At 42.6% G+C, this 27936-nt stretch overlaps 1 protein-coding gene across 4 annotated transcripts in view; it reads right to left on the bottom strand.

The window, feature by feature from the left end:
- The window catches only part of osbpl11 (oxysterol binding protein-like 11), a 138978-nt gene that overhangs the window by 9259 nt on the left and 101783 nt on the right, over window positions 1-27936 (bottom strand). For all 4 annotated transcript variants that reach the window (XM_063052425.1, XM_063052427.1, XM_063052426.1 and 1 more), the window contains 3 exons: window positions 26024-26513; window positions 4529-4715; window positions 128-310 (listed from right to left, as the gene is read on the bottom strand). In XM_063052425.1, the coding sequence (XP_062908495.1) occupies window positions 128-310; window positions 4529-4715; window positions 26024-26513 (860 nt within the window). The remainder of the gene's footprint in view (window positions 1-127; window positions 311-4528; window positions 4716-26023; window positions 26514-27936) is intronic.

Raw genomic sequence — 27936 nt, forward strand, 5'->3', positions numbered from 1 at the left:
TGAAAGAGTGCAGGATGTTTTCTGCAATGATTGGCACTCGATTTGTGACTGGTCAACAATGTCCATTGGTAACATTATTGTCGTTTCAGAAATTACTGCTCGGAATGCATGAGATTAATTACTTTACCTGGATTCGAAAGGGCCTTGTTTCTTCATGGGTCGCACTCTCTTTTTGGTGACAGGAAGTTTCGTGACATCAATGGTTCTTGAGTCTCCATTGCTGTAAGTGAATTCAAGCACACCATTCCATTCACCCTGCACTCTGCATACAACAGTGTTTGTCGTATTGTGCTTCACTTCCGCCGTCACTCTGGAGGAGGAAGTTGGACAGTACCATATCACATAATTTTGCCATAACACAGATTCATATTTAAGCTAAAAAAAAATAATCAACTTCAGTTCTAGCTTTGCCCTGGGTGATGAATACAGCACAGTAGTTTAACAGGTGGAGCTTCTAGCTTTCAATTCCAGTGATCAAAATTCAGTCCTGATGCTGTCTGCGTGCAGCCTGCATGTCTGCTCTGGGATTGTGAATGTCTTTCAGGTGCTCTGGTTTCCTAATGGACTGGTTGGGTGGAGTTATTCTCTGATCTTGGCAATTAGCTTGCAAATGTTTTGTCACCGTGCAAGGAGACATCATCATGCGCTGCTAACTGTGGTATGCCCTCTGAGTGCTTGGCCTTTACATACTGGACGTCATTATGGAAAAAATTGTGATGTAGGGACAATTGTAACTCAAGTTATAATGATGATCAATCAGTTGATTGATAGGTATATAAAGGCCAAGCATTTGGAGGGCATATCACAATTAACAACGCACAGATAATGCCTCCTCACATGATGACGAAGTGTTTGCAAGTAAATTGCCAAGATTGGTGAACAATTCAACACAACCATCGATCACCCGAGCTGCACATTCTTTGAATTATTTCCACGTAGTGGATTGGCAAGATCCAGCCTCTTGGTGGACCAGATTTTGGAAATAAGTGACAGCAATTCATTGACCTTCAGCATAGCCATGGACAAAGACTGGCACAGACGTAGGAAAGTATTTAAAAGGAGAAGTCTAATTACGATGTTAGGCCGGAACTTGGGAGCATATAATTGGAAACAGATGTCAGGGAAATGCGTAGTAGTAATGTGTAGGTTGTTTAAGAATCACTTGCATAGGGTTCTGGATCAGTTTGTTCCACTGATAACAGGGGAAGAATGGTAGGGGAAGGAACCATGGCTGACAAGAGAAGTGAACATCTAGTCAAGAGGAAGAAGGAAACATTCTTAAAGTTTAGGAAGCATAAAAATCAGGCAAATCTCAAGAGTTATAATGTGATCAGGAAGGAGCTAAAGATGTTCAAGTTCAGGCTTATTGTTATTTCATCCATATACATATATACCACTAAATCAAACAAGGTACACAACACAGTACATACGACTCACACACAACACAAAGTAATAGAACAAAAAATAAATTAACAAGTTAAAAAGTAAACAGTGTAACACTATTGGTGCTTCATACTGGGCGAGACCTGGGTGGCAGCAGGGAGTTCAGTAATCTCATGGGCCTCGGTGAAGACGCTATTCCCCATCTTTTAACAGTTCTTGTCCTAAAACTACGGTACCTCCCACCTGATTGTAGGGGTTCAAAGAGATTGTTGGACAGATGAGCGTGATCATTGACAATGCTAAGGGTCGAGCATATGTAGCTTTCCTGGAAAGTAACTCAGAGGGTTGGAAGAGACACTCTGATGGTCCTCTCCAACAATTCTCACAATCCTCTGTAGGGTCTTCTGGTTAGATGACTTGCAACTCCTGTACCAGATGGTGATGCAGCTTGTCAGGACACACTCAACAGTGATCCTGTAAAAATTGGTAATGTGGGGGGAGGGGCTCATTCATCTCAACCTCCTCAGGAAGTGGAGATGCTGCTGTGCTTCCTTGACTAAGGAGGTGGTGTTGAGAGCTCGTCTGTTACGTGTGCTCCTAGAAGCCTGGCACTATCTCTTTCCACGGAGGAGCTGTATACTTGCAGTGAGGAGTAATCAGCCCATGCACTTCCTCCACTGCTCTATCGCTCCAGGTCCAATCCCCTTTGCAAATTAGTTTAAACCCTCCCGAACCATGCTAACAAACCTACCTGCAAGGATATTGCTCCCCCTCGAGTTCAGGTGCAACCCATCCAATCTGTACAGGTCTCACCTTCCCCAGAAGAGATCTCAATGATCCAAGAATCTAAAACCCTGCTCCCTGCACCAACTCCTCAGCCACGCATTCAACTGCCATTTCCTCCAATTCTTACCATTACTATCACGTAGCACTGACAACAATCCTGAGGATGCCACCCCCAAGGTCCTGTTTTTCAGCCTTCTGCCTAGTTCCCGAAACTCACACTTCAGGACCTCATCCCTCTTCCTGCCTATGTCGTTAGTACCAACATGTATCACGACTTCTGGCTGCTTTGTCTGGATAGTCCTGAGATTTATAGACCAGCAAGTTTTATGCCAGTGGTGGGCATTGGAGAGGATCCTTAGGGACAAGATTTATGAGCACTTGGAGAATCATAGTTTTATTCAGGATAGTGAGCATGGTTTTGCGAGGGACAGGTCGCAATTAGTGAGCCTAATTGATCTCTTTCAAGAAGGTATCAAAACAAATTAATCAAGGCAGAGCAGTGAATGTGGATTTCAGTGCAGCAATTGACAAGGTTCTCCTTGGTAGGCTCATCCACAATGTCATGAGGCACGGGATCTGTGGGAATTTGGCTGTGTGGATTCAGAATTGGCTTGCCCACAGTAGGCAAAGGGTGGTAACTAGATTGAACATATTCTGCCTGGAGGTTGGTCACCAGTGGTGTTTGACACGGTTATGTTCTGGTCCTTGTGATTTTTGTGATTTTTTAAAAATGGCTTGGATGAGGAAGTGGAAGAAAAGGTTAGTAAGTGAGCAAATGTGTTGTGAATAGTGTCAAAGGTTGTAGATTAACCAGGACCTAAAAAGAAAACAGCTGGGCAGAGAAATAGCAGCTGGTGTTCAATATGGAAAAGAGTGAAGTGATGCTCTTTGCCTTCAAAATTGAAGGCAGAATGCAAGGTTAATGGAAGGAATCAGCAGTGTAGAGGAACATAATTCGGATCTATAGATCCCTCAAAGTTGTTGTACAACTAAATAGGATGAATATAAAGGCATATGGTGCATTGGAATTTATTAGATGGGGGAGTTGAGTTAAAAAGCTGCAAGGTAATGTTGTAGCTCCCTAATATTCTGATTAGAACATACTTAGATTTCTGCATTCAATTCTGGTCGCCCGATTATAGGAAGGATGTGGAAGGTTTATAGAGGGTGCAGAGATATGCCTTATGATGAAAGGTTGTGCAAGCTGGAGTTTTCCTCTTTGGAGTGTCAGATAGATGTGACTGAATAGAAGTGTATAAGATTATGAGAGACATGGGCAGCCAGCATACTATTGGATAGACACATAGAGATAAAAGAAATAGACGGTTATGGGCTGTGAAGGGTTAGATTGATCATGCAGTAGGTTTATATAGAATTGTACAACATGGGCTAAAGGGCCTGTACCATGCTGTACAACTGGCAGAATTTTGCATACTGACTTGCATATTAGGTCGACAGTTCGGGTGCAACATCGTGTTCAACCTCGAACGGAAGGCCTCAAGAATCTGGGGCAAGTTGATGGGAATGTGGGATGAACAGCCTGTTTGTGTGATGCATGGCTCTGATTTTAATACAAAAACAAATCAAAATACTGAGAGACAACAATTAAATGTGCAACTGAACACCCTGAACTGCTGCTTCAGTTGTGGTTTGCTGTTTGTAACTCATGGTGTAAAAAACACAAATCTGAATGCAAATGGACATTAACTTTTAGCCTGAAAATTTATACAGACTGATTTTGCCTTCATTACCATCTCATTCGCAACTTGTGCCCTGCTCTAGCTCATCAACCACTTTATCCTTTAACAAATCTTGTGGCAGTCTTTTTTTCCTCTCCCTTAGCCCAAAATCTTCTGGCTCCATTGCTTCACTTCCACTCTAACGCAGCCCTCACACATCTACTTTCAGATTGCTTTATCAATAATAGTTCAACATTACCTTTTCAAACACACTAGACCCCCACCTCAACATGTCCACTCTAGATTCAGCTGTGTGGAGAGGGGCAGCCTGCTACATGGGCAACAGCTTGCTCTCCATAACCAGACTGCTCTGACTGGCATACTGGCTGGAGTGTTACACAGACAGCTGGGACACAACATCTACAGTCAACCCCAACCAATGCAGGGCCTCAAAATCATGTCTGACAACTCCAGCAACCAGCGTTGCAGATCTGGTCTGATCTTCAGGCTATTTTTCTGGAAAGAATCCACAATGTTCATACAGTACATCACTTTTAAAGAATATGAGCATTTTTTTAGTGTTTGCATTTGTAGTACAATTTCCCTTTACAGGATACAAAGTTCAAGTGTAAATGTAACCATTAAGAACGACTGATGCTGATAAGTAAGAATAACTGTACCTGTGAAGTTTTCCACCATAAAATGGTTTTGTGTGAAATGTTATAGCTGCAGAGTAACCAGTCTTTGCGCAGTTGACATTAACTTTCCCTCCCAGCTCTACCCAAGGAACGGTTAAAATAGAACGAGCATAAGCACAAGGAAGGGTAAAGGTGTACTCTTCTCCATGGTCCAAGAGACACAGAAGACCTAAATGATAAATGGACATTCATTAACAAACTGTAAGTCTGAATATGACCTGTTAAAATACAATACAACAGAAATTTCTGTTATTATTTAGGTCAGGCAGCATCTGTGGAAAAAGAACCAAAATTAGTGTTTCAGACTGACAATTTTTATTTGCTGGAACTAAAACAAATCCTAGAGTTGGGCAAGGCTAATTTTGATGGCATTATGCAGAAACTTGCAGGGATTGATTGCTGAGACTGTTAGCAGCTGAAGTGACATTTGACAATTGGAAGCCTTTGAAAAGTGACAGGCAGGGAGAGTTTAGGGGCAAAGTGTTCTTGTTGGAATGGAAGGCAAGGCTGGAAGAATTAGGAAATCCTGTCTGAGGAGGGATGTCGAGGCTCTAGTCAGGTGAAAAGATGAGACAGGTAGGATCAAGCAAATCCCTAAGGTGTACAAGGGATATAGGAACACACAAAAGAAAATTAGGGAAGCGAGAAGGGCACATTATGGCAAATAAGTTAAAGGCAAATCCCAATCTATATTAAAAGCAAAGGAAGAGAAGAGGTCTCCCCAAGGATTAGTGAGATCACTTATCTGCAGACCAGCTGCAAATGGGCCAGGTGCAGACACACCCAGCCCTGAGACACCAGGCAAGGTCATTTGATTCCAAGCAGTTGGTTTATTTATCATTCCAGTATGTCTCTCTGGTGCCTCCCACTCCCTCCTTTCTCCCTTCTCCTTTTCCCAACCATAATTCCCCTCTCCCTGTCCCCTTCCCAATCTCAGTCCACAATAGAGACCCATATCAGAATCAGGTTTATTCTCACTCATATCATGAAATGTGATTTTGCGCAGAAGTACAGTACATAAAATACTACAGTACTGTGCAAAAGTCTTAGGTAACTTAGCTATAAATATGTGCTTAGGACTTTTACACAGAACTGGACTGTACTGGCACCACAAAAGATGCTGGTGATCTTGAGGTGCAAAAGGTGGATAAATCTTTGGAGCTAGACAGTATATCCTATGATCCTGTGGGAAACAAAGAAATAGTTGCCCTTGGAGACAAGGTTGAGATATCAGGAGACTGTAATGCCGTGCTTTATTTAAGAAAATTTTAAAGTTAAACCATGGAACTAAAGGCTGATGAGCCCAGCATCAGTGGTGGGAAAGTTTCTAGCGGGATTCTGAGAAACAGAATCTAAAAGGAAAGGATTGAATAGGGATAGTCAGAATTCCTTTATGCATAGAAAATCAGTCCCTGTGAATTGGCTGAGGCTTTTGAAGTGGTAGCCAAGATGACTGAGGGCAGCAGAGTAGTAGATGTTGTCTATGTGGACTTTTGCAAGGCTTTAGGATCATAAGACATAAGACAAGAATTAGGCCATTTGGCCCACCATAGCTGATTTATTAATCCCTCTCAACCCCATTCGCCTGCCTTTACCCTGCAACCTTTCATACCTTTCCTAATTAAGGAACTATCAACCTCTACTTTAAATATAACCAATGACTTCACACCACAGCTGGCTCCAGACATTCACCACCATCTGATTAAAAAAAATTCCTTCTCATCTCTGTTCTAAGTGGACCTCCTTCTATTCTGAGACTGTCCCCTCTGGTCCTAGACTCCCCCCCTATAGGAAGCATTCTCTCATCATCCACTCTGCCTTACAATATTCAATAGGTTTCAATGAGATCCTCACTCGTTCTTATAAATTCCAGCCAGCAGATGTTCCTGATACATTAACCTTTAGTGAATCCTGCACGAGACTCACAATTTTCTCCCTGCTCAGAAAATAGTCTATGCCTTTATTCCTTTTACCAAGGTGCACCATCATAAACTTCCCTACCCTTTATTCTTTGCCCATTCTCTTAATCTAAGTTTTTGAAGTTCTTCTCCATCCTCCTTGCTTCCTCAACAATACCGCCATCCCTCCCCCCCCCCCCCCAACCTCTGTCCTACTTCTTAGGCTGGTCTGGAAGGCTAGGTCACATGGGATTCAGGGTGAACCAACCAACTGGACACAAATTTGGTTTGGTGTAGGGGTCAGTAGATAGTACTGGGATTACCTGTGATTACAGGGATTGATGCTGGGTTCTCTGCTGTTTGATACATATATTAATGAGAATATTGGTGGCATGATTACTCACTTTATAGATGACATCAATATTAGTAGGGTGGTGGACAGTGGAGAAGGATGTCTAAGGTTACAACTGGATTTGAATCAACTGCAAAAATGGAGCAGGAATGACAAAAGCAATTTAATTTAAATAAGTGTTACATTTTAGGAAGTTGAACAAGGGCAGGACATACATGCTGAATGACAAGAATTGTTGCAGAACAGAGAGATCAAGGGGTACAAGCACATAGTTCCCTGAAAGTGGTGACACAGGCAAACAAGATAGTGAAGGTTCATTGTCTTCATAAGCCAGAACACAGGCTGGGGTTGGGACACAATGTTACAGCTGAATAGGAGCATTATTGAGACTATGCAGTGCTGACTGCCATACTATAAGCAAGGATGTGCTTAAGCTAAGGGGGTGCAGAAAAGATTTACAGGGATGTTGCTGGAACTGTTGTCACTGATAATAAAATAACTACAATAACTGAAACAACTGGGCCCAGAACACACACATTAAGACTTAAGTATTCATTTATTTTACTTGTACACAAGGAGAACAGCATGGGTCCCTCTCACCCATACTGTTCTGAAGTCTGAACTGCAAACTGCTATTTTTATACAGAATTGGCTTATCCGTTGCAGATATTGATATCCGTAAACTGAATATGTTTGAATTCCTTACTTGCAAGATCAATCGCCATTCTCCAATTAAGAGTCAATTGAAGCTTCAAGAAGACAGCAATGATATTTTGAAGTTAGTGAAGACAACAGGGCCTCAGTTGTTGGGTATGCTTCTCATCACTCTTATCTCGTCTGTCCCTGACACCCCTTAATGTGTAAAGGGAAGCTATGTTTTAGCAAGACCTTTCTGGAAAAGTCTCACTACTGAGGCCTCACTCATTCGACTTGAGTACACACTATCTTGTCTGTAGTACACGGAGGTGTCTCTACTGGTCTTGATTGACTACAACTGTCCCAGCCTATCCTTGCCTTACCGTCACTTCCACAGAACTGAAGAGGTTGAATTATAGAATAATCTGGCTAGGTTGGGGCCATTTTCCCTGCAGCAAAGGAGGTCAAGCAGTGAGCTTACTGAGGTTCAAAGTTACTTTGAACTTTGATTTCTAATGACATAATTGACCACTCCATACCATCTAATCAGTGTTTCTCTTGCAACCTTGATTTTACATTCACCATGTTTGATAGGGGTTTTAATTGTATCTATTCCATGGTCTTCATTTCTACTATTAACCCTTGTCTCAGTCTTTTTCCAAGGGCAATGGAGTCCAAAACTCAGGGGCATACGGTTAAGATGAGAGTGGAAAGATTTAAAGAGGGGACCTGAAGAGCAAGAAGGGGATGGTGTATGGAAGTTGCCAGAAGATCAAAAGAGAAGTTCTCTAACAGAGAGGAGATCCAAAGAGACTGAAATATGGTAGTGGTGAAAAAGGGCGGCAAAAGCTTGTGTATAATGAAAGATACACATGGCATGGCTGGCCATTGGAAATGGTTGAATTCAATGATGATCCTGAAGGCTGCAAAGTGCCCATGGAAAGATGAAGTGATATTTCTCAAGCTAGTATTGCACTTTGCATGAATATAGTCAGAGGGGTGCAGGGATAGGATGAGTGATATAAAGTCCCAAGCTGGTGTTTTGCAAGGCAATCACCTAACCTGCATTTGTCATTTCCAATGCAAAGACAAAATCATGAACTCAGAATGCAATATACTAAACTGGATGTACAACTGAGCAAGTGCTTTGAATAGTGACAAAGGGTCTCGGCCCGAAACGTCGAGTGTACCTCTTCCTATAGGTGCTGCCTGGCCTGCTGTGCTCACCAGCAATTTCTATCTGTGTGGCTTGAAATTCCAGCATCTGCAGATTTCCTCGTGTGTAGGATTATATGGGTTCCTGATTAACAGAATAGGGGGAGGAAAGAGGCGAGATGCTTTAGCTCCTGGGGCTGTGGGAAAATATCCATGAGCAGATGAATTTCTACAGTGGATAAGGAAGAATAGATCAGGGCATCCCAGGAAAAGAGATTTGTCCCTGATATTGGCAACCTGTTGGATCTTTTGGGGAAAAAAACAGATTGTTCCCTTCAACAGAGGTTGGGGGAGGTGGTGGTGGAAGGGAATGATAAGGGGAACCCTAATTTGCTCTGTATGCGAGGAGAGGGTTAATAGTAGAAATGAAGACAATGGAATAGATACAATTAAAACCCCTATCAAACATGGTGAATGTAAAATCAAGGTTGCAAGAGAAACACCAGTTGGGTGGTATGGAGTGGTCAATTACATCATTAGAAATCAAAGTTCAAAGTAACTTTGAACTTTAGTGATGAAGACCATTAGGATTTAGGAGCCGAATTAGGCCATTCAGCCCATCGAGTCTGTTCTGCATTCCATCATGCCTGATCCCGGATCCCACTCAATCCCATACACCTGCCTTCTCGATGGAAAATTTTCAATAGAATGGAAACCAAGAGGGAAGAATAATAATAGAAATGTGGGAATCTGCAGACTTGCAATGCAAACTATTTGCCAATCTATCCCTTAAAATTGAAATTAGATAATGAAAAAGGGAAGGAAAAAGTCAGCAATGGACCAAGTGAAATCTAGAGTTTGGAGAAATTGACAGCAGGTGTCATGGACCTTTTGAAAGCTCGAAGTACTACCATTATAATCACAGATTTATCAGTAGAAGGACCGAGTAAGATGAAAAAAGAATGGTCCTTCCCACAATCCACAAGGATTGACTCCACATCGATGCCTATTGTTATGTCTTTGATTTTGAAGTGACTAGTATTGAAGGCAAAGCCATTCAGCACAAAAACAAGTACAAGGAAAGGGTGGGCAGCATCCGTGGAAACCATCAGTCTGACTCTCATAACTACCTCGACTAAACCTCTTCCCACCCCGCCACATGCAAAAATGCCATTCCCTATTCCGAGTTCCTCTGTCTCCGCTGCACCTGCTCCAAGGATGAGGCTTTCCGTTCCAGGACATCTCAAATGTCCTCTTTCTTTCAAGATCATGGTTTCCCTTCTGCCATCATCAATGATGCCCTCACCCGCATCTCCTCCATTTCCTGCACTTCCGCACTCACCCCATCCTCCCGCCACCTCAAAAGGGACAGAATTCCCCTTGTCCTCACCTACAATCCCACTAGCCTCCGGATTCAGCACATTATCCTCCGCAACTTCCACCACCTTCAACAGGATCCCACCACTAAGCACATCTTTCCTTCTCCACCCCTCTCCGCCTTCCTTAGGGATCGGTCCCTCCGCGACTCCCTGATCCACACGTCCCTCCCCACGGATCTCCCACCTGGCACTTAACCCTGTAAGCATAAGTGCTACACCTGTCCCTACACCTCCTCTCTTGCCACCATTCAGGGCCCCAAACAGTCCTTCCAGGTGAGGCAACACTTCACTTGTGAGTCTGTTGGGGTCACCTACTGCATCCAGTGCTCCCGGTGCGGCCTCCTCTACATCGGTGAAACCCGACGCAGATTGGGGGACCGCTTCGTTGAGCACTTCCGCTCCGTCCGCCACAATAGACAGGATCTCCCGGTAGCCACCCACTTTAACTCTGCTTCCCAATCCCATTCTGATATGTCCATACATGGCCTCCTCTACTGCCATGATGAGGCTAAACTCAGGTTGGAGGAGCAACACCTCATATACCATCTATGTAGTCTCCAGCCCCTTGGTATGAACATAGAATTCTCCAACTTCCGGTAATTCCCTCCCCCTCCCTTCCCCTATCCCTATGTCACTCTGCCCTCGCCCCCAGCTGCCTACCACCTCCCTCATGGTTCCACCTGCTTCTACTCCCCATTGTGTTTTCCCCTATTCCTTCTTCACCTTTCCTGCCTATCACCTCCCTGCTTCCCCTCCGCCACTCCTTTATCTTTCCCCTTACTGGTTTTTCACCTGGAACCTACCAGCCTTCTCCTTCCCACCCTCCCCCCACCTTCTTTATAGGGCCTCTGCCCCATCCCTCTTCAGTCCTGACGAAGGGTTCTGGCCTGAAACATCGACTCATCGTTTCCACGGATGCTGCCCGACCTGCTGAGTTCCTCCAGTGTGTTGTGAATGTTGCTTTGACCCCAGCATCTGCAGAGTATTTTGTGCCTAGGAAAGGGTGGTGAAGGAGTGGAACTGGTCAGGACTCTGCTCATAGATAAAGTGGCTGACTTCCCAGTGTGGGATGAAGATGTATAGGGACTGAATACCTGTGTGTGCATTAGCCAGTTGGGGCCAGTACACTAAAAGCTGTCAAAGTCTGGATAGTGTCAGAAGTCATTGATACAGGTGGAAAAATAGAATCAAGATGAGAAGAGAAAGTTCCACCGGAGAAGAATACATTAAAACAATAGATTTACTGGAACAGACCTGTGGGTCTTGGGAGGCAGGAGAAATAAGCTGGGCATGATTAGGGGGAATCACGAGGTTGAAGGAAGATCCAAAAGAAATGAGGTAAATGGCTGGAAAGGGATGAACTAGAGAAGTCATGATCAAAAGGGAAGTACGAGATGGTAGTGTTTACCTTTTGCAAGATTGAGGTTAGTTTCTGCAAACAACAACAGCACCTTTGATGGACAATTTGACGAGCATATTGGTGTAGATCCTCAGTTAAAAGAATGTTTCATGTGCAGAAGATGATGGTTTACACTGAACAAGTTCAGTAGAAATAAACTGAGATAATTAAATTCTTGCCAGCACTTAGGAATGTCCAGATCTCAACAGGGCATGACACATTTCACCAGTTGTCAAATTATAACGTGTTGTTAGATATAGAGTATTTATCATATGACAATGGATCCTCAAATGCCAACTCAGGTCACTAATAAAATGTTCTATTTCTTAACATATAACCTATATATATTTTAGAAGATAACTACTAATCATCTAAAAATTATACTAGCTGAGAAAGAAAGGATAAATATTTAAGTAAATACTAACTATTTTACAAAATATTATTTCCATAATGTTGTATTTCCAGTCCCAACATCCAGAGCGGCAGAGGGAAAGAGCCAGCAACATCTTAAAAAGTTGTTTTTCAGGGAAGGACTTTTGTTTTCAGTCTTAGCAATACATTATATTTTTTACATTCTAGGATCAACAATTATGCAAATTTTCTACATTCAGCATATGAGAGTTCAAAAAATAAAGTAAACCCAAATCCAATTCTTGGTGTAAGTTTTGAAAATATATCCTAAATGTTATCAATATGACTAATGGAAAATGGAAGCACATTCCATTTAATTCTGAGCTTTAAGAACTTAACATTAATAATAGAATAAAGAATGGCATTGAAGGCTAGGATAAATGCCCTACCAAATGTTATTAATAACATATTACTTGTTTTATGAACAACCAGTAAGTTGTCGTTCATCTTCAGTAGCACCATGTTAAACCACAAGTTTTTAGAGGTGCACCAAATCATACAAGAACAGTCTTTCTGGCACTATTGACAGGTCTCAGAACATTTTTTTTTGGAGGGGAGAAGGGATGTAATGGTGCTTAGAGGTTCTTTTATGATGTTCAACATTTTCAAAGTGCAATAAGGATTGGCAATGGAAAGAAAGACAATCGTGATTCATACTTTTCAATTACCTTTCTGAATAGCATGTGAACATTTAAAAGTTAATTAATGTACACACCGAAGCCTGAGTTCACCCCATAAGTTCATGCGCTAGGCTTACAACCTATATCTAGCACTGTACAGCATGATCCACTGCTTTGAGGAAGGGAGGGAAAGCAGAGAAATTCAAAATACAAGTGCTTTGATAATGAATGAACTGAAGGGAAAACAACTCCCTACCTTGAATTGTATTCTTCATTCCTGAGCATGATGCATCCTCCATATACTGCAGGATCAGACCAGGTTGTCAACAGGGAAAAATCACAAAGGCTCTTTTAAGATAGATTTGCTGGCATGGGATTTTCCTTATTTGTGCCACATCAATGCACTTCTATGAACTACTTTGTAGCTTTTAAAATGGACTCAAAACTTAGAGGAGCAGGAACAGGCCAATTGGCCCTGATCCAGCACTTAGCATGAAACATGGCTGATGATTAACTTCAGTAACCATGTTCCCAGCTTCTACTCGTATTCCTTGATCCCCTCTGCATTTGAAATATATCAACTGCCTTCTTTAATACAGTGCCTGTACAAAGTATTCACTCTGCTTGGAAGTTTACATGTTTTATTATTTTACAATATTGAATCAGTGGATTTAATTTGGCTTTTTTGACACTGATCAACAGAAAAAGACTTTTCTGTCAAAGTGACACAAAAGTGAAAAAATAAAACACAAAATAATTGATTACACAAGTATTCACCCCCTTTAATACAACACACTAAATCATTACTGGTGTAGCCAATTAGTTCAGAAGTCACATAATTAGTTAAATGGAGATGTGTTTTTGGAGAGCTGTGTGCAGTCAAGGTGTTTCAATTGACTGTAGTAAAAATACACCTGTATCAGGAAGGTCCAGTAGCTGGTGAGTCAGTCTCTTGGCAAAATCTACACCATGAAGACAAAAGAACACTCCAAGCAACTCCACAAAAAGGTTATTGAAAAGCACAAGTCAGGAGATGGATACAAGAAAATTTCCAAGTCACTGAATATTCCTTGGAGTACAATTAAGTCCAATCATTGAGAAATCGAAAGAATATGTCACAGCTGTAAATCTGCCTAGAGCAAGCCATCCTCAAAAACTGAGTGACTGCGCAAGAAATGGACTGGTGAGGAAGGCCACCAAGAGACCTATGACATCTATAGAAGAGTTACATGCTTTAGTGGTTGAGATGGGAGAGACTGTGCATTCAACAACTGTTGATGGGTGCTTCACCAGTTGTAGCTTTATGGGAGACTGGCAAAGAGAAAGCCACTATTGAAAAACAACTCGCATGAAATCTCAAGCAACACACACAAAATGCTGGTGAACGCAGTAGGCCAGGCAGCATCTATAGAAGAGGCACAGTCGACGTTTTGGGCGGAGACCCTTCATCAGGACTAACTGATAGAAGAGATAGTAAGAGATTTGAAAGTGGGAGGGAGAGGGGGTGATGCGAAATGATAGGAGAAGACAGGAGGGGGAGGGATGGAGCTAAGAACTGGAAAGTTAATTGGCAAAAAGGATACAAGGCTGGAGAAGGGAGAGAGTCATGGGACCGGGAGCCTAGGGAGAAAGAAAGGGGGAGGGGAGCCCAGAGGAAGATAGAGAGCAGGCAAGGAGTTATAGTGAGAGGGACAGAGGGAGGGAGGAACCACCACCACTCAGGGCCCCAGACAGTCCTTCCAGGTGGGGCGACACTTCACCTGTGAGTCGGCTGGGGTGATATACTACATCCGGTGCTCCCAATGTGGCCTTCTATATATTGACGAGACCCGACACCGGCTGGGAGACCGTTTCGCTGAACACCTACGCTCTGTCTGCCAGAGAAAGCAGGATCTCCCAGTGGCCACACATTTTAATTCAACATCCCATTCCCATTCTGATATGTCTATCCACGGCCTCCTCTACTGTAAAGATGAAGCCACACTCAGGTTGGAGCAACACCACCTTATATTCCGTCTGGGTAGCCTCCAACCTGATGGCATGAACATTGACTTCTCTAACTTCCGTTAATGCCCCCCCTCCCATTCTTACCCCATCCCTTTATTTATTTATCCCTTTTTTCCCTCTCTCTTTTTTTCTCCCTCTATCTCTCTCACTATAACTCCTTGCCTGCTCTCCATCTCCCTCTGGGCTCCCCTCCCCCTTTCTTTCTCCCTGGGCCTCCTGTCCCATGATCCTCTCATATCCCCTTTGCCAATCACCTGTCCAGCTCTTGGCTCCATCCCTTCCCCCTCCTGTCTTCTCCTATCATTTTGGATCTCTCCCTTCCCCTCCCACTTTCAAATCTCTTACTATCTCTTCTTTCAGTTTGTCCTGATGAAGGATCTCGGCCCGAAACGTCGACTGTACCTCTTCCAATAGATACTGCCTGGCCTGCTGTGTTCCACCAGCATTTTGTGTGTGTTGCTTGAATTTCCAGCATCTGCAGATTTCCTCGTGTTCACATGAAATCTCAGCTGGAGTTTGTCAGAAGGCTTATGTGAGTCTCTTAAGTCAGCTGGAAGAAGGTTTTATGATCTGATGGAACCAAATTCGAGCTTTTTGCCCATCAGACTGAATGCTATGTTTGGCGTAAGCAAACACCACACATCATCAAAAACACACCAACCCTACTGTGAAGCATGTTGGTGGCTACATCATGCTGTGTGGATGCTTCACTGCAGCAGGCCCTGGAAGGCTTGTGAAGGTAGAAGGTAAAGTGAATGCAGCAAGATACAGCGAAATCCTGGAGGAAAACCTAATGCAGTCCGAAAGAGAACTGTGACTTGGTAGAAGATTTGTTTTCCAGTAAGACAATGACCGAAAGGATAAAGTGAAAGCTACACATGAATGGCCTAAAAGCAACAAAGTTAATGTCCTGGAGTGGCCAAGTCATAGTCATACTTTATTGATCCCGGGGGAAATTGGTTTTCGTTACAATTGCACCATAAATAATAAATAGTAATAGAACCATAAATAGTTAAATAGTAATATGTAAGTTATGCCAGTAAATTATGAATTAAGTCCAGGACCAGCCTATTGGCTCAGGGTGTCTGACCCTCCAAGGGAGGAGTTGTAAAGTTTGATGGCCACAGGCAGGAATGACTTCCTATGACGCTCTGTGCTGCATCTCGGTGGAATGAGTCTCTGGCTGAGTGTACTCCTGTGCCCAACCAGTACATTATGTAGTGGATGGGAGACATTGTCCAAGATGGCATGCAACTTGGACAGCATCCTCTTTTCAGACACAGCCGTGAGAGGTGAGAATCAGAGTCCACACCTCAATTCAGCTGAGAATTTGTGGCTGGACTTGAAAAGGGCTGTTCACTTGGGATCCCTATGACTCTGACAGGGCTTGAGCAGTTTTGTAAAGAAGAAGTGGGGAAAAATTGCAGTCTCCAGATGTGCAAAGCTGATACAGACAGATCCATACGGACTGAAGGCTGTAATTGCCGCCAAAGGTGAATCTACAAGAAACTGACTTGAAGCCAGTGAATACTTATACAGTCAATTATTTTGTGATTTATATTTGTAACTAATTTAGATCACTTTGTAGTGATTTGTTTTCGCTTTGACACAAATCTTTTTCTGTATATCAGTGTCAAAAAAGCCAAATTAAATTCACTGTGATTTAATGTTGTAAAACAACAAACCATGAAATCTTACGCTGGGGGTGGGGTTAAATACTTTTTATAGGCACTGTGTACTTAGTAACTTCCACTGCCTTCTGTGGTGGAAAATTCCATAGGCTCACCATTCACTAGGTGAAGATAGTTTCAAAACAGCCAGCCATGTATTCAAACACTGACCGCTAGTTCTGGTCTATCCAGACATCAGGGTCATGCTCCATGTATCCAGTTTGTCTAGTCTTGCTAGACTTTTATGAGATCTTCTCATTCTCTCTTATCCCAGTGAATAAACCTTTGCTAAAATTCAAAAAAACATGAGGGAGTCTGCAGATGTTGGAGACAACACACTCAAAATGTTGGAGGAACTCAGCAGATCAGATTCAGAATCAGATTTATTATCACCGGCATGTGACATGAAATTTGTTAACTTAGGAGCAGCAGTTCAATGCAATACATAATATAGAAGAGAAAAAAAATACAATAATAACAATAAATAAATATGTAAACTAGAGGGTGGAGCTTATGAGGGACGATAGCGCCCAACAGTGACTCCTCCGCTTGCATCTTCAGAAACAGCTCTATTTTGAAGACCCTGACCTGGATTTACATGCAGGCTTCGGTTCTTTGCGAGAATGGGACCTGTTCTCGGGGTTCCACGACTGGCCGCTATTCTACATGCCAAGGGTTTGGCCTGAGAATCTCGATCCTGTTCAGAAGCCTAAGATCTCGGGGCTCTAGAGACGGATGGATCGAGGGTCAGTGTCATGGCATGAGACTCGTGTGTCGTTGGGGAGGCCAGAAATTCTTTTGCTGTGGGCCTGAAGACCTGAGGTCTTCGCTATCTTCAGACACAGAGCTTGAAAAAAGCAATTAAATGGACTTTTCAGATCATAAACCAGTGGGTTGTTGTTATGTCTTCCACTCACTGTGAAAATGGGGGACACTTCCCTCTCCCTTGCCAGAGAGAGAGAGAACCTGTAGTTTGTCAAATTTCAGATGAAATTCAAAGCTTTTGGGGTAACTTTGGTCTGTGTCTTTATTATTGCTCAGCACACGCTTGGGCTCGGTGATGGTACCGATGCGCTTTTTTTTGCTGGTGGGGGGAGGGGGGGTCGTTGCTCACTGCCGCTTATGCACGGGAAGGAGGGGGATTGGGGGGGTACAACTATAGAAGTTCTTGAGTGTATTTGTTGACATGCTAAATCTCTTCAAACTCCTAATAAAGTGTAGCCACCGTCTTGCCTTCCTTATGACTACATCAATATGTTGGGACCAGGCTAGATCCTCAGACATCTTGACACCCAGGAACTTGAAGCTGCTCACTCTCTCCACTCCTGATCTCTCTATGAGGATTGGTATGTGTTCCTTCGTCTTACCCTTCCTGAAGTCCACAATCTGATCTTTTGTCTTACTGATGTTGAGTGCCAGGTTGTTGCTGTGACACCACTCCACTAGTTGGCATATCTCACTCCTGTACACCTTCTCATCACCACCTGAGATTCCACCAACAATGGTTGTATCTTCAGCAAATTTATAGATGGTATTTGAGCTATGCCTAGCCACGAAGTCATGAGTATATAGACAGCAGAACAATGGGCTAAGCACACACCCCTGGGGTGCGCCAGTGTTGACAGTCAGCGGACATGTTATCACCAATCTGCACAGATTGTGGTCTTCTGGTTAGGAAGTCGAGGATCCAATTGCAGATGGAGGTACAGAGGGTCAGATTCTGCAACTTCTCAATCAGGATTGTCGGAATGATGGTATTAAATGCTGAGCTATAGTTGATGAACTGCACCCTGACATAGGTGTTTGTGTTGTCTAGGTGGTCTAAAGCCGTGGAAAGAGCCATTGAGATTGTGTCTGCCATTGACCTATTGTGGCAATAGGCAAATTGCAATGGGTCCAGGAACTTGCTGAGGCAGGAGTTCAGTCTAGTCATGACCAACCTCTCAAAGCATTTCATTACTGTAGATGTGAGTGCCTCTGGGCGATAGTCATTAAGGCAGCTCACATTATTCTTCTTAGCCACTGGTACACTTGTTGCCTTTTTGAAGCAAGTGGGAACTTCCGCCCATAACAGTGAAAGGCTGAAAATGTCCTTGAATACTCCCACTAGCTGGTTGGCACAGGTTTTCAGAGCCTTACCGGGTACTCCATCTGGACCTTCCGCCTTGTGAGGGTTCAGGCAGCATCTACAAAAATGAACAGATAGTTGGCGTTTTGGGCCGAGACCCTTCCATAGGATTGAGAAGGAAGGGGGAAGATTCTGAACTAAAAGGTGGGAGGAGGGGAAAGAGGCTAGCTGGAAGGTGATAGGCAAAGTCAGGTGGGTGGGAAAGGTCAAGGACTGGAGAAGAAGGAATCTAGTATGAGAAGAGTGAACAATAGGAGAAAGGGAAGGAGGAGGGGATGTAGGGGAAGTAAAAGGTCAGATTGGGGAATGGGGAGAGGGTGAACTTCATTCACCAGGAGGAATTGATATTCATGTCATTAGGTTCAAGGGGACCCAGACAGAATACAAGATGTTGATCCTCTACCCTGAGGGTGGCTTCATCTTGGCACAAGAGCAGGCCATGGATTGACAGGTCAGAACAGGAATGGGAATTAAAATGTTTGGCCACGGGAAAGTCATCTTCGAGCTAGTCTCCTTCCCCTCCTCCCATCCCTTTAGTCAGGCATCTTCCCCTTCCTTCTCAGTCCTGAGGAAGGGTCTCAGCCCGAAATATAGACTGTTTACTCTTTTCCATACATGCTGCCTGAACTGCTGAGTTCCTCCAGCATTTTGGATGTGTTGCTTTGCTAAAGTTCCCTCCATGGGAAGAACATTCTTCCTCACAGAAAACTCTAGATGGGGTTTCACCAGAACCCTCTACAACTGTGGCTAGATACTTTTGCTCCTCTATTCAAATCTGCATGCGATGAAAGCCAACATACCATTTAGTCAGAGGGACAATAACAAAGAAATGGTAAACACAAAAATCTGGCTGCACCCATGAATCTTAATATTATTGGATGATTTGAATTGATAGCAGATCCATGATGTGTGGAAGAAACTATACAGAGAATGCAAAATTATTTCACTAACACACTGTATAACACCCATCATGTTATATTCTTTGTAAGCAGAACTTTTAAGTTCAGTCTAAATATGTATAAGTTTGTCATTATATGTGTCTTTCAAGTTAAATGATCTTATATTCAATGCCAAATACAACCAATTTGGTAAAATAATTGGTTTAACTTGCACTGCAGCTGAAGCTACTAAAAGTGACCTTCAAAATCTAATAACTAACTAACTCAGAGTTTAGCACAGGGTTTTTATTTCTTAATCTCCAACCTGGGAGGAGGTCAGAAATGGGCAAAGATCGAATAGGTGGTGGTGGCAGTAATGTCAGAAGGGGCCGTGATTATACAAACAAGGAGTATTTAATGTTTGCAGATAGAATGGAGTGGTAGAGGCATGGAGGGGATGTTGAGGGAGATCGAAAATGAAGTTCTATCTCCAAGATAGGGCAGAGAGTTGCAATTTGTTTCCACAAGAATGTTTTCTCTCCAGTGGTTACAGGATAAATGCAATTTAGTAGATTATCTAGTTAATTTTTCTTGGATAAAATTCCATTTGAAACAAAAAGCCAGTGCCATAAATTGATCTGGTTCTACCATGTTCAAAGTTGTAAGCCCGTTTAGCAGTTACATATTTAAATATACATGTAAGTTCACATGAAAGCAACCATTAGAATGGAACAGAATCCTATTGCAACCTCAGATGCTGTGTGGGGGTAGTTACATTATTATTAACACATAATTTAGAACAAGGAAAACACAAAATGCTGGAGGAACTCAGCAGGTCAGACAGCATCTACAGAAATGAAGAAACAGTCAACGTTTTGGGCTGAGAGCCTTCTTCAGGACTGGAATGGATGGGGGAAGTAGCCAGAATAAAAGCTGGGGGGAGGGGAAGGAGGTTAGCTCGAAGGTGATAGGTGAAGACAGGCAGGTGGAAAGGATAAGGGCTGGAGAAGAAGGAATCTGATAGGAAAGGAGAGTGGATGATAGGACAAAGGAAAGGAGGGGGGCACCAGAGGTGATAGGCAGTTGAGAAGAAGAGGCAAGAGGCAAGAGTGAGGAATAGAAGAAGAAAGAGGGAGGGGAAAAATTGACCAGAAGGAGAAATTGATGTTCATGCTATCAGGTTGGAGGCTACTCAGACGGAATACCAGGTGCTGCTCCTCCACCAAGGGTACTCTCATCATAACACAAGAGGAAGCCACGGACCGACAGTCGGAACAGGAATGGGAATCTAGAGTTAAGGTGTGTGGCCACCTGGAAGATCTACTTTTACGGATGGAACGGAGGTGCTCCGTGAAGAGTCCTCCAATTTATAATTGTTAGAATGAGGATAATCAATCACTTTTGATGGAACTTTAATGACCAGACTAAGTGTGTCACCTCCCTGTAACGTACTATATTTTTAAGACACCCCCAGTCTCCCTCCTGCCCTCAGAACACCCCAGTCTCCCTCCTGCCCTCAGACCCCCCAGTTTCCCTCCTGCCCTCAGATCCCCCCAGTCTCCCTCCTGCCCTCAGACCCTCCCCAGACTCCCTCCTGCCCTCAGACCCCCCAGTCTCCCTCCTGCCCTCAGACCCCTCCCAGTCTCCCTCCTGCCCTCAGACCCTCCCCAGACTCCCTCCTGCCCTCAGACCCCCCCAGTCTCCCTCCTGCCCTCAGACCCCTCCCAGTCTCCCTCCTGCCCTCAGACCCTCCCCAGACTCCCTCCTGCCCTCAGATCCCCCCAGTCTCCCTCCTGCCCTCAGACCCCCAGTCTCCCTCCTGCCCTCAGACCTCCAATCTCCCTCCTGCCCTCAGACCCCCCAGTCTCCCTCCTGCCCTCAGACCCTCCCCAGACTCCCTCCTGCCCTCAGACCCCCGTCTCCCTCCTGCCCTCAGACTCCCCCTAGACTCCCTCCTGCCCTCAGACCCCCCACAGTCTCCCTCCTGCCCTCAGAGTCCCCCAGACTCCCTCCTGCCCTCAAACCCTCCAGTCTCCCTCCTGCCCTCAGACCTGCATTATCCTCCCACCCTCAGCCCCCCAGTATCCCTCCAAAAGTTAGATTTTATGATTGCGCACTCTTGAAGAATGTTCACACAAGAAATTGTTCAACTCTGATCCACAATTCAGAAAAGGTCACACAGATCTCTGGACTGCACCCTAAAACTTCATTAAGCCTAAAATTGACAAACAGCTAGAATCTCAATCCATGTCAGGCTCGGAATCAGGCACAGCTTTAAAGATGTATGCCAATAAATTAGGGATAATAAGAAAAACATCACACTTCCAAATCCAGACAGTCAAACATAAACAATCTAGTTGAAATAACCTACATGAGCTCAACCAGACAGACACCATTAGAAAGACGACTATAGGCAAGGCAACCAATGATTTCAGGTGAAGCAACCATATCAGTGGGTCTGTTGCCAACAGCAGTTTGTCATCCTTCATAACTTTCAAGTTGTTTTTGCTCACCTCAGCTTTGGTCTTACTTTCTTTAGTCTACAAGATGAATAGGGGAAAAATGTCTCTGTAGAATTTGAAAGAATTTCATTAGTCCCAGGAATGTTCTCGAGCTCCAATAATCGGACTACAGGGCATAATTATCTCAATAATGATGCCTTAGGATTGGAATTATGAGGGAAAATGCTGAAAGAATCTCAGTAACAAATTTAGTAAGATGTCAGGCTGGCATCAGTCCTGGAAACATTTGCAAAGCAAGTATTTTTGCTGACATGGGGGGTGTGATCACTACTTGGTGTCAAATGTGATAAATAATTTCAGTCACACAACGCTGAATTAATATGTACAGGTGACAGCATTCATAGAGTTAGGGTCATAGAATACTACAGCACAGGAACAGGCACATCAGCCCATACTCTGTGCCATTCATTAATCTGACTAGTCCCATTGACCTGCACCCAAACCATTGCCCTCCATACCTCTCCTATCCATCTACCTACCCAAAATTTTTGTAAATCTTGAGATTAAACCCACATCCACCACTTGCACTGGCAGCTCATTCCACCCTCTCACCAGCAAGTGAAGAAACCCTCCCTCATAGTCCACTTAAACATTTCACCTTTCACCCTTAACCCATGACCTCCAGTTGCAGTCTCACCCAACCTCAGTGGAAAAAGTCTACTTGCATTTACCTTATCTATACTCTTCAATTTTATATAACTCTATCAAATCTCCTCTCAATCTTCTAAGTACCAGGGAATAAAGTCCGAACCTATGCAACCTTTCCCTGTAATTCTGGTCAAGTCCTAGCAACATCCTTGTAAATTTTCTCTGCACTCATTCAATCTAATTTAATTAATCCCTGTAGGTAGGTAACCAAAACTGGATGCAATACACCAAACTGGGCCTCACCAACGTCTTATACAACTTCAACATAACAGCCCAATTCCTGTACTCAATACTTTGATTTATGAAGCCCTACTGCTAAAAGCTCTTTTTTATGACCCCATCCATCTAGTGTTGCCAATTTCAAGGAACTATAGATCTATATTCCCAGATTCCTCTGTTCTATCACAGTGGTCCCCAACCACCGGGCTGCAAAGCATGTGCTACCGGGCCGCGAGGAAACGGTATGAGTCAGCTGCACCTTTCCTCATTCCGTTACGCACTGTTGAACTTGAACATAGGGTTGCCAACTGTCCCGTATTTGCCGGGACATCCCGTATATTGGGCTAAATTGGTTTGTCCCATACGGGACCGCCCTTATCCCGTATTTCCCCCGCTAAGGTACAGCATTCCTATGAAACCTTTCGTGCCCAAATGGCGTAAAGCGAAGAAGCAATTACCATTAATTTATATGGGAAAAATTTTTGAGTGTTCCCAGACCCAAAAAATAACCTACCAAATCATACCAAATAATACATAAAACCTAAAATAACACTAACATATAGTAAAAGCAGGAATGATATGATAAATTCACAGCCTATATAAAATAGAAATAATGTATGTACAGTATAGTCCGGAAGATTAAGCCAAAACCGATATGTGGGAAAAAAATCGGCACGTACGTGCATGCGCACGCAGGTGCCTGCGCAAGTCTTCATGGTCGTGGTAGTCTTTCTCGGGGTAAACACAAGTGTCCTGTATTTGACTGCTACTCTTGGCCCTTATTTGGGAGTGAGAAAGTTGGCAACCCTAACTGTAAAAAGACCTGTTGAGGTGAGTTTAACCCTACTTGAACACCCCCCAGCCCAGTCGGCCAGTCCGCAAGAATATTGGCAATATTAAACCGGTCCGCGGTGCAAAAACGGTTGGGGACCCCTGTTCTATCACACTCCTCGGTACCCTACCACTCACTGTGCAAGACCTACCCTGGTTGGTCCTCCCAAAGTGCAACTTTGAAGTATTCATTCAGCTGAACTCATGAATCATTACGACTCAAGTCAGTACCTAGATTTGCTCCCTGGATACTCTCCAGGGAGGCAATTTCTGTACCACTGGAGCTTTTTACAGTACTAACACAGCTCCAGATAGCAAGAACCATCAAAAAAACAATTTGCAACACTGAACATCAAAGGCAAGCTTCAGTTTCTTTACAAAAAACTAGAATCAAAGTTAATCACAAATTCCTCAAAAAGATTACATGTGGCAAATTATATAAGGCAGTAACATTGACTTGCTTTGTCAAGAAAATGGATCATATGAAAGCTCTGAATGCAGCCAATGATAGGAAGAAGGGGCTGCGACCAAAATGTTGACTGTTTATTCATTTCCGCAGATGCTGCCTGACCTGCAGGTTCCTCCAGCACCGCGTGCGTGTTGCTCTGGATTTCCAGCATCTGCAGAATTTCTTGTGATAAGAATAATTTTGCTAACTGTATTTAACAAAACTATACTGTATCTTGAGGCCAGGTCATTTCTTTTTCAGTATAGTCACATGAATAATCTACAAATACTATTAAGTCCTAGGGACTTGGTCCTAATTGATTTCTCTCCATGATAACTTGGCTGATCATACAATATTTGGAGAATGCTGGAATGAAGGATATGACAATGGAAAGTGAGAGTCTAATAAACTTGAAAATGCAGAGCTCAAACAACTGAATCAAAATAATGGTATGTAAACCATGACATTTCTTTTAAATTGGAATTAAGATAGCGACTCAGCTCAAAAATATTTCCGAGAGGGCCAAATGACTTAGATGTCTGATTATTTAAAAAATAACATAAATGCAACTGGTTTTAGATGCAATCAATAAATTAATCCAATACAACAAGCTAATCAAGCAATTTGAGCCACAGAATGAGGTGTTTTTGCTATCCATTATTAAACATTAACCTAGCTTTATCTCAATAGTTTCCAACCTTTTTTATGCCATTGATTAATACCATTTAGCATGGGGTCTCTGACCCCAGGTTGGGAACCCCTGCTTTAGCCTCACAAGCACTGCCTACACACTAACCTTTGGCAGCCACCCGGATAAAGGAGCTCAAGGTGGAGTGATCTGTCTGCATCCACTAGGGCTCGGGCAGTGGATCTCGAGCCCCACTTTCAAACCGTTACGATGGATTTTTGACATGTACTGTCAAATGCCTTCTCAACTGTTTCAAATATTTTTAAGAATCAGAGACATTTAAACAAAGATAAAATAAATGCACACAATTATTTTAAAAATACATTCAACTAATAATTATTTTAAATTTTCTAAAATAATGAAAAGACCCCCATTGCTTACTTCCATTCAGGAACCCCATTCAAATGAACAGGGCTCTGCTATACATAGCAGGAATAAAGCTGAGGGGCTTGTCCTCAGCTTAGCAAGGTGAAGTTTTGGCCCAGGCTCAGCAGTGGACTCTGCCCTGGACTCAGAAGCACTGCTAGTTGAAAATGTTGTCAGAGCTCCCTATTAAAGTTTCCCCAAGGGGCAAGAACATTCTCCTCCCCCCAGTGTTTAAATGTTATGCAATACAGGATAAAAGACCAATAACTTTCTGATATAGGATGCATTTCCATTTAACATGACAACTTTTCAAGTATTTATCTAACTCTGACTTAAATGGTATTCAGTGACTTACTTCCTCGGAGGGTAAAGTTGAATTACAAAAGAAAAAGGGAACAATAATTTTACTTCATTGCTACTTGAGAACTCAATTGTAAACCGTCTACTTGGGTAACACGTGTATAAGCTGAAACTTACCATATTTCCCCCCCACATAGACTTAGATTAAAACCTTTGAGAAGTAATATTTCAATGCAGATATAACTTTGTTTAATACTGGAAATTAAGTTCCAACATTCCCTCTACGAGTACAAAATTAAGAAACCAAATTCTTTCAGCTGGAGACCAATAGATTATCGAGAGTACTTCAATGAAACATTCCTTTTTACCTCTTTAACCCTTTTCATCAATGTCATCATCTGTTCACAGAAAATGCATGTAGACACATCTAGTCAGATCAAAGACACTTAGTAAAAACAATTATAGAAAGCAGTTTATAGATTATATCTTGTCATTCTCCTTTAAACAATTCTGTTAATCTTTTAACCACGTATTTAGGAGTCTTTCCATGACACCTGACAGAGTAAAGTTATTGAAAGGATCATGGCCACTTATATTTTTCCCTAGGAATTTTCGAATAAATCATTGGATTCAATAATTGTACAACACTCATTAAAGCACTAAGTGCATACTTTATCGTGATTTAGGGTCTAGTCATATTAAGCTATTTGTAAGTTCCAATCAAATGCTACAAGACACACACATAGCTTGCAACTATTGTATTAGCATCAGCTTAATAGTACCCATGACATTTGAGAAAGAATTCAACTCCCATTTGTCATAACTTAGTTACTATAATGTTGCTGTTTCATAACATTGTCCCCAATTTAAAAGATACTTTGTTCATATTTCTCACTTTGAGACAGAAAGAACTGCATCTTACCTTCCCCAATCATTACGACTCCAATAGACATGCCCATGAACTTGCTTTTTGTCCATACGTGAGTGTTTGCACATATGTTTTTCTCTTCACACTCTACATAAAATCCTGAGACAGGTGGATGATGGGACACCTGCTCTGACACAAATCTTAAAAGATAGTCTGACTGGCCTCTTCCCTCCAAGCCATCAGAGCACTCTGATTTCAGCAGACAACTCTGTGATGAGGTATTACACAATACACTGCTGGCGTTTTTTGGTACGTTCCATGAGCAGTGAAATGTTTCACCAATAATTGGATTGTACGGTTTCTTAGCTACAGCTCCTTTGCGGCCTTCGTGGAATGAGGTGAGGTAATACTCAACAAAACGGATCATCCTCTCTTCAGGAGTAGCACCATCTGCGATAGCAATGAAGAGGTCTGGGTGGGACATAAAATCCGCATACATCTCCAGTAGTGAACGTTTCTCCAGGATAAAGGTTGGAAGGACCACCTACAGTGGAAACAGAAAAAAACATTGCTAAATTATGTTAAGTTTTAACCAGGTGATATCCAGCAGGTAATGACACAAGATAGTTCTGGACTAGGTAAGTCAATTAGTTCATCTTGACATTTCACTCAAGCTCCTTTACTAGTTTCATAGCATTGCTCTTCATAAAGTGGTAGCATAGCAGTTAGCTCAACACTATCACAGCTCAGAGAGGAGTTCAGAGTTCAATTCCGGCACTATCTGTAAGGAGTTTGTACATTCCTCCATGACTTCCTGGCTTTCCACCTACAGTCCAAAGATGTAATGGTTAGTAGGTAAATTGTCCCGTGATTAGACTAGAGCTAAATAGGTGGGCTGCTGGGCAGTGTGGTTTGTTGGACTGGAAGGGCTTATTCTGTTTTGCATTTTATCTCTAAAAATGTAAAAAAAAAACGATTTAGTTGGCTAATATGTTCATCATTATTGTAGCGATTAATTAAAAACAAACCATGACTAAGCATGGGGGGGGGGAAGCTGACACTGTATGATGCACTACCCACAACAAAGTTACAAAATCAAAGGAAGTATGTTCAACCCTTTATTGAAAAACCAGCAAAATGACCTATCTTGTAATGATAAAAACTAATGAAACTAAAGCTAGCAATATCATGAAATAAGTAGTCTTAGCCTATTTAAACGTAGTGAAGCATTCTTAAAGATATTTAAGAGTATTTAGCAGTCAACCCGTGGCCCATTCACTGGCTCCACCCAAAGCTAAAAATAAATCAGACAAAATATGAATAGTTAACTAAACTCTTTGCTTCTACCACGCCCCAACCCACGTGACAAATTATCCATTATAAACACACAACACAATACGGACAGACAGAAAATGGATACACCTGGCTCCTACAATCATCACGTGTCGTCTACTTATAACAAGCAGCTAACCAATTCATCCTCCGCATTTCCCTCATGGGCCTGAATTTTAATTTATTTATATAAAATTTCCCACTTGGAAATAGGCTTTTAAAGGTACTTTCATCAGCCTCACAACAAATACGTGATATTCAAAAGAAATCTCCCCTTTTTGTTAAAAATGTACTTAAAATGCATCTCTAATTATAGACAAACTTGCTGAAGGAAATATGCAGCACCCATGACATCAGCTTAAAATTGACTGGAATTTTACATAACCTATTTACAGTTCTGTGCAAAAGTCTTTGGTATCCTACCTATATATATGTGCCTTAGACCTTTGCACAGTACTGTATTTACTTTTCATACATCACTATAAGAAATGAATAGTGGCCTCAGATATTTAATAAATAATAAATTTGGCACCTAGGAGCACATTCCATATCTGTATGGAACAACAGAAGTGTTAAATAATTCTGAAAATAGTTTTTCCCCTTTGTCGGAAATACTAATTTAGCTTACAATTATA

The sequence above is a fragment of the Mobula hypostoma genome, chromosome 6, assembly GCF_963921235.1.
Source record: "Mobula hypostoma chromosome 6, sMobHyp1.1, whole genome shotgun sequence".
NCBI lineage: Eukaryota > Metazoa > Chordata > Chondrichthyes > Myliobatiformes > Myliobatidae > Mobula > Mobula hypostoma.